This window comes from Oryzias melastigma, linkage group LG12 (assembly GCF_002922805.2).
Source record: "Oryzias melastigma strain HK-1 linkage group LG12, ASM292280v2, whole genome shotgun sequence".
Lineage (NCBI taxonomy): Eukaryota > Metazoa > Chordata > Actinopteri > Beloniformes > Adrianichthyidae > Oryzias > Oryzias melastigma.
In genome coordinates, this window is record NC_050523.1 from 9,717,795 (window position 1) to 9,724,982 (window position 7,188).

At 37.4% G+C, this 7,188-nt stretch overlaps 1 protein-coding gene across 3 annotated transcripts in view; it reads right to left on the minus strand.

Annotated features, from left to right (window-relative positions):
• The window catches only part of LOC112163261 (receptor-interacting serine/threonine-protein kinase 3), a 5,946-nt gene extending 1,724 nt beyond the window's left edge, over positions 1–4,222 (minus strand). The window contains exons 1-9 of one of the 3 annotated variants that reach the window (XM_024299575.2): positions 4,191–4,222; positions 3,185–3,356; positions 2,783–3,110; positions 2,559–2,701; positions 2,425–2,474; positions 2,151–2,306; positions 1,941–2,023; positions 1,805–1,868; positions 805–1,057 (exon numbers count right to left, since the gene is read on the minus strand). In XM_024299575.2, coding sequence (XP_024155343.1) covers positions 805–1,057; positions 1,805–1,868; positions 1,941–2,023; positions 2,151–2,306; positions 2,425–2,474; positions 2,559–2,701; positions 2,783–3,110; positions 3,185–3,333 — 1,226 coding nt within the window. In that variant the 5' untranslated portion in view covers positions 3,334–3,356; positions 4,191–4,222. Of the gene's footprint in view, positions 1–804; positions 1,058–1,804; positions 1,869–1,940; positions 2,024–2,150; positions 2,307–2,424; positions 2,475–2,558; positions 2,702–2,782; positions 3,111–3,184; positions 3,832–3,867; positions 4,145–4,190 lie in introns of those variants that run through there. The other 2 variants (XM_024299574.2, XM_036214610.1) reach the window with 2 other exon arrangements.
• Between the last annotated feature and the right edge of the window lie 2,966 nt (positions 4,223–7,188).

A 7,188-nucleotide genomic window follows, 5' to 3' on the forward strand; every position in this document is an offset into this window, starting at 1 on the left:
TGCAATTAAGAGTGAAATATAAAAACAAACACTTGTAATCATCTTTTTTAAACCACAAATATCTAATTTCCAAAAAAAAAATACTTGGATTCAGTGCTAAAGTTTAACTTAATTAGAAGAAACATTTTTAAATTAAGGTTGTGATGTAATTGTATTCGTTGGGATGGGATTACATATAGTTGGGGTAGGATTATAGGGGTGAGATTATATACAGTAGAGGTGGGATTGTATACAGTAGGGATGGGATTATATTGTCGAGGTGGGATTATTTACAGTTGGGGTAGGATTATAGACATAAGGGGTGGGATTATATAAATTCACTTCTTCCCAATTCTTTCAAGAAATAAATCAAGATCTACTTCACCTTAGTTGATAATCACTGTATTTAATAAAGAAAACATAATTTAAGTGTGTCATTTTTTTTCTTTTCCTAATTAATTCACTTCATTATTTCTATGATGAGTTTGATCAATCTGAGGGATTTTTTTTCTTGCATTGCCTACAATTAATGTTTGAAAGAAATAAAATCAATCAACTACCCATCAATCAATCAATCAATCAATCAACAACCAACCAACCATTTATATAAGTGTTGCAAGATGAGCCAAATTAAGATCAAGACTCATTTCTGGACACAATATTTGCTTCTGAGCATCAATGACTAATACAAATTTCTCCAAGCTGTCAAAAAAAATAAAAAAAAAAAATAACCAAACACTAAAATATTTTAAATGATCAAGTCACAAACTACTGAAAAAGTAAAAGTCAAACTGCAAATTCCTTAGAATAAAAGAGATTTTTTACTCATGATTCGGTGGAGTATAAGTCTTCTTGTTGGTAGGGGTGGTAGTGGGGTGACGGATCCAGCTAGTGTCTGTACGGAGTGGAGTTTTTTTGTCTTGAAAGGGCTCCAGTTTAGTCTGAGGCAGCTGAACTCTCTTTTCTGGAGATCCTGTCTTTGTTTCTTCTTTGAGGGACCATGCCGATTTTCTATGTATTGATTGTGCTTTCTCAGGTGGAGTGCCTAAGGAAGCAGCTCTGCTTTTTATCCCTCCATCTAGGAGAGAAAAGATAGAAACACTGGGCTCAGTGCATGAAATATTTTGTTGGAGAAGTAATAAAAGGAAAACAGCAAAATACAAAGGGAAAAGTCATTGTCAACATGATTATATATGTAATATTCTAGAAAGTTTTTACAGTGACATAGAGACATAGTCTCTCCACGCCCGGAACGCCTCTCCAGGGAGGCATCTAAGAGGCATCCGGACCAGAACCCCTTTATGAGTAATACTATCCCAGATCCAGTTGCGTCGCCTGGATTGGCATCACCGGGGCCCCACCCTGGAGCTAGGCCTGGAGTTGGGGCTTGTAGGCGAGCGCCTGGTGGCCACGGCTACTCCTCCCATTGGCCCCGGTTGGGTCCAGCCTGAAGGAGCTACGTGGGATCACTCCACAGTGTGCCCACCGTCTGCAGGAGAGCTCAGATGGGGCAATGAGGTTTGGGTAGCAGTCGAAGGCAAGTGCCTCGGCAGCCCAAACCCCAATCATGGTATTGATAAGATCCGGGTGATAATAGTTGATTTTTGTATTTGTATGTCTTGGGGACTGCAGATAGAAATTAGGTCTGAGAGCTATAGATGTATGATCCTTTACATAGTCCCTGTCACATAAACTACGTAAAGACAGAGAAGTATTATGACCCAACAGTGTTTGTCAAATTCATTTGGTGATCCAGTATCACAAACTTTGGCGTATGAGGCAAAAGTTGAGACATTTCTTTCAGCAAACATTTTGACCAACCTACCTACTTCAGAACAAATCAAACTTGGCCCTGCATTTGTCTCATTGGGTTCCATGCAGTCCACATCCTGGATAAAGAAGGGATAACCATGAACAATTAGGCATACAAAAGTAAATTAAGTATTTCATTCCTCACTTACCAACTTTTTTAAGACCCCAAAGACTGCCTCATAAATTCCTCTTCTGTGCATCAAGTACCCCCTCTCTGAGATTTCAACACACTCTAAAATAAAAGCAAATTAAAAAAGTATTCCAACAATTCTGGACGTGTTTTGGTGCAGAGAGGACACTGTCACATCCAAGCTGTTTAGATGTGTGGTCAAAGACATGTCATCATATCTAAGACAAACCTTTGAAAGTTGGTCTCTTGAATGGTTCCCCATCCCAACACTTCTTCATGAGCTCCAACAACTCGTTCATCCCCTCCGCATCCTTCTGCTGAATGTCTTCGACAGCTGGCCTGTCCCCCTGTGGGACCTTCAATGTCACAATACATGGCCAGACACCTTTGTTGCAAAACAACGAACACCCAGAGGAACAACTGAAAATGCGTGAGTGCATGACAGGAATTGGTGAAGTTCAACTACTGAAAAATAATTGAAATTAAACTGATGTAGTAAATACCTCTGTAAGGCTCTTGACCAGAAAGAATTGACCATAGGAGGATACCGTAGCTAGGAAAGGCAAATAAATCATGATTATGGTTTTCAATTAAGGATGATATTTGTACAGCAGCCAAGAACTATTCAGATGATTACCTGTACAAGTCAAATGAGCGCACAGGTTTGTAGTTCACATCAAAAGCCTCAGGTGGTGTGTACCTCAGTGTTCCTCCACTATCCACGTCTGTGCTGACGTTGGAAGCACTGGTGGAATAAGTGCAAAGACCAAAATCTGCCAGCTCAAAGTGAAAAAGATAAAAATAAAGATCAAAAATAGTTTGAACATCCTTTAAGATGTATTTTCATCAATGGCCTTTTACCTTGGAGTTTAGGTTATCATTCAACATCACGTTGCTTGGCTTTAGGTCCCGATGCAAAATACGCTTTGAATGGAGGAAGTTCATCCCTAAAGCCACTTCGTGGGCCAAACGGAAAGCAAGAGGCAGAGGTGGAGGACCGCACAATATCTTCTGAAGGGTTTCAATAGATCCTCTTTGCATGAACTCCATGACTATCCCCTTTTGTGGTGACATGCCTGGAAACAGGGGTGGGATTCCTTGGTACAGTCCGTAGATCCTCAGAACGTAGTCAGAGGAGAATTCTTCCAAATGCTTCGCCTCCTCAAAAAGGGCTTCCTCTATGTTGCCACTGCAATTAGATTTCTGGATGTTAGGTGACATTAAAGCATTAAGTGAAAAGAGGAACAATTTTGGAAAGTTTACCTAACACCAGGGCGAAGAAATTTGATGGCCAAATCATGTCCCATACTTTTATGTTTCACTTTGTAGACGTTGCTAAAACCTCCAGATCCAATTTCTTTCCATTTCTCCAAGTCGTCATTACCAAACAGCTTAGGTTTGGTGAGTGTCATCTTCTTACCAGGATGCTAAAACTCTAAAAAAAAAAAAAAACATAGGAGTACTTTAGTCAAACAACGTCGTATATGCCATGGCAGTGACTATCAAGTCAATTATTTAGTCGTCCTTTAGGTGGAGGCATTGACGTGCATCAAGAATATTATCCATGTCACAACAGTCTTTTGTTCTCATCTATTGAGGATGATGATAAAAACTGAGAACATAATCCAGGGTGGAAATTAATGCATGAAGATATAAGATATAAGGAAAATAATACCAAAAAAAAGTATTGTTTTGGTGAAACCGAATGAATCAGTAAATGTCATGTGATCTGTCACCTTTATGCTCTTACAGACTCCACAGTGGTGGGCTCAAAGGTCAGACAATAAAACAGAAATACATTCAAAGTAACAGCAAAACAAACAAAAATCAAATTTTTATCTAAACCATGAACAAAGCTGGCTCCTACAACCATTTTACATCTGTTTTTTTCACACTGGCATTATAGTTATGTGGCTAACATGGAAATAAATTAGACTCCTACTTACGGCATACATGTGTTTATCTGAGTAGGAAGTTGCATTAGTCCAAAGCTATAAAAACAGAATACAAAATCACAGTTTCTTGTCTCTGTTTTCTAAAGTTTCTGAATGTTTACAAAGGTTGAGGTCAAAGTCGAGGAAACGTAGGATTAGCAGAGAACCACACGCTTAAAAGGATGACACTCGCAACATGGGAGGAAATAAGACGAAAATGTCCTATGAATGAAGGAAATGGCTTTTTGAGAGTCCTCTACAGTTCTGCCACAAGACGCAGTTTTACTTTCTTTTTCAGAACAGAAAAAACTAAAAACAGGAAGTGACATTCATACCCCTTGGTGCTTTTGCAGCAGTCGCACGCCCTGAATGAGGAAGTAGTTTTAGTACGTCATATTAAAGGAGGGTGGGGGTAGTAACATCAGCATTAAAAGGCATCCATATATACTGCATATACTAAAAGAATTGACTTGTCTTTTTTATTTATTTAGACATTTAAGCTAATTCTGTTTTAGTCAAGCCTAAATGTTTTTGTCATTTGTCTGGTATATATCAAACTAACAACTTAAAAAGTTATTTTTACAAGTGGATAAAGATACATTTAAAAGCCACACAGTATGGAAGTCAAGGTCGTTTTGCCTTCTATGTTCCACTTGTTTTTTAAAAGAAGGAATCAGTTTGAAACATTTCAAGTCACTTTTTACTGTACACATAGATCAGGTTCTGGTTTTAGGTTTCTTAACCTTCTGGGTTCAGCCTTATACTGACTCAAATGTATGGTGTTGTTGAAATGTTGAAAACTTGAGTAATGATTAACTCTTCTGGATATTACTAGAAGTCAACCTTTGATCAGTATCTTTGTAAAGATGGAAGGAAGGAAAGACATTGTATTGTGAATCTCCTCAGTGAGGCTTTCAAACGGGGCGGCTAAAGAAAACACATAGTCAAACTTTATTCTAAGAACAAGTTCAAATGTAGCCACGAGTGGGCCCAAGCCAGGGTCTCATTGTGCCGGTCCAGAGATAAATACAGAGGGTTGTGTCAGGAATGGGATCTGACGTAAAATCTTTGCCAAAGAAAATATGCAAATCACCTAAGAAGCTAACTCACTGTGGCGACCCCTGAAGGGAAAAAACTAAAGAAGACCAATGTCACAACTAAAGTCACGTTGACGATAAAAAAATAATAACAATTACAGCTGACCATAAGAAACATCATCATCAGAATTCCTTTAATCTCTATCCAGGCCATGTTGATCTATCTCCAGTGATACCCTGCATTCATAGCAAGTCGTGCCAAAACCGAGGCTAACTCAAATGATGTGTACAAAATGCTGTTTTTGCATGCAGGGTGTGGAAAACAAATATTTGAATGAGACTGAGTTAGTCTTGGCCTCGGCAATACCAAAGCCTTTTGCATTCGTTTGTTTGAGCAGGTTGTGCTAGTGGATGACTTTGCAACAAATGCTGGTGGAAAAATGGGACGCTGCCGCACAGCAGAGTGTGACCAGGCTGGTGAGCAGCATGAGGAGGAGGTACCCTGCTGTTGTCCCTGGCTTTCTTAGTCGCTAACAATCAGTTGGTTTTGTCTCTTTTGGACTTTCATCATCAAATACAACAAACATGACTTCACAAAAATCAGCTACAAAAACATTGGCAGGGAAGATTTGCAAATCGTTCATAGTACATTTATTCTACTTGTCATTTACAAATATGGTGTCGTGTTGAAAAAAAATGTTTTTAAGATTCCTCAATGTAATGTCAAGAGGAATTTGTACAAATAAATAAGAAAATGTGCTATATTTGTGACCACTAATACTAAATAGAGGAAGATAACAGCAATGTAAAATACAGTAAGAGGTGAAGCAGATGTCATTTTAAAGTTCCGCTCTGATCTTTTTTTTTTTAATCTATTTTAAATGCATTTCCCAGTGTTTTTTTTTTAAATTATGATTATGCCGTTTTTAGCCAAAAAAAAAAAAAATTGACATTTTCAAGGACATAGTTTCTGCGGATGATTAGAAAATCTCCTTTGACTGAATTGTGGCCAGAAGGGTTGGTACGGAGTAAGCATTCCCCTATTTCCCATCATCCATCTGTTTACAGGCTCTTCTGCTAGCTTACAATCCCTCACAACTGCAAGCTAACATTACTGGTACAACAAAAAAATGGCGAGTAATATTGGAGCCATCCATCTGTCCAGTTTTGATGCCAACTCCCTTTCAAGCACCTTTAAGCTTTGTCAAACTGCATTTTTATTGTCTGCTCCTGATTCACAATGATTTGAATAAAAAGTACACAGAAAATCAGTTTTAATCTTAATTTTCTCCATGTGTGTCCTCCATAATCAGCAAAATGCCACAAAAACTTGTTAAAAATACCAAAAAACACAATTTGCATCAGAACAGTAATATAAGAATTTTATTTGGATTTTCTACATTGCACACAAAAAATGTTTATTGAGTTTCTTGCTTAGCAGTCTGATAAACAAAATAAATATATTTTTTAATGTTCTTATAAGCTTGAGATGTCAAAAGAAACTGAAAAAAAGATTGTGCATTTCCTTTAAATATCCAAATATGGCACCACTAATTTGTTTCATGTTGAGTGATGGCGACTCGTTGAGAGCTAATGGGATCTGTCATCCGTTAGAAAAGGTCATCTTTGAATGATGAAGGATCTAAATAAAGGCTGTGTGTTTGGAAGTAAAAGTAAAGTCAGCATCAAGGTTGACTTTTTTATTAGACTACAAATCCTCTAATAATTTGATGTTAGAATCTAGTCCATGACTCATCATTGGAGTTAGTCACATTTCAAAGAGTTTTTTGTGTGTGCTCATAGCAGAACTATTGCTCAAAATTGAGTTTAAGCAGTTTAAAGAAATTTGTATAAAGAAAATTGAGACTGACAGGCGAGGTGATGCGTCACTGGTCCAGTCCTACAGTTTTTATAATGTAGGTAAATCTGGAAAATAGTAAAAAGGGTAAATATCTTTTGTCCATTAAATGAAAAAAGTTAAACTTATGTACAGTATATAATTATAACATATAGATTGAAACATTTCAAGCCTTAACTTTTTGTAATTTTGGCTTTCAAATACTGAAAAGCAAAAAGAAAAAAAAAAAATTATATTGTGAAAAATTTAACATATGCCGTCAAACTTTAATATAAAAAAATGAACTCTTTTGATCTGACTCAGTAAGCTGTACAATCATAGGAAAGAAGAGCAGGTTGATTGGACAGAAAATTCACTTTGGACTTTTGTCAAGATGAGAAACTCCAGACCCAATAATGTATATGAGCTGAAGGCAGCTATTAAAGCAATCTGGGCTTC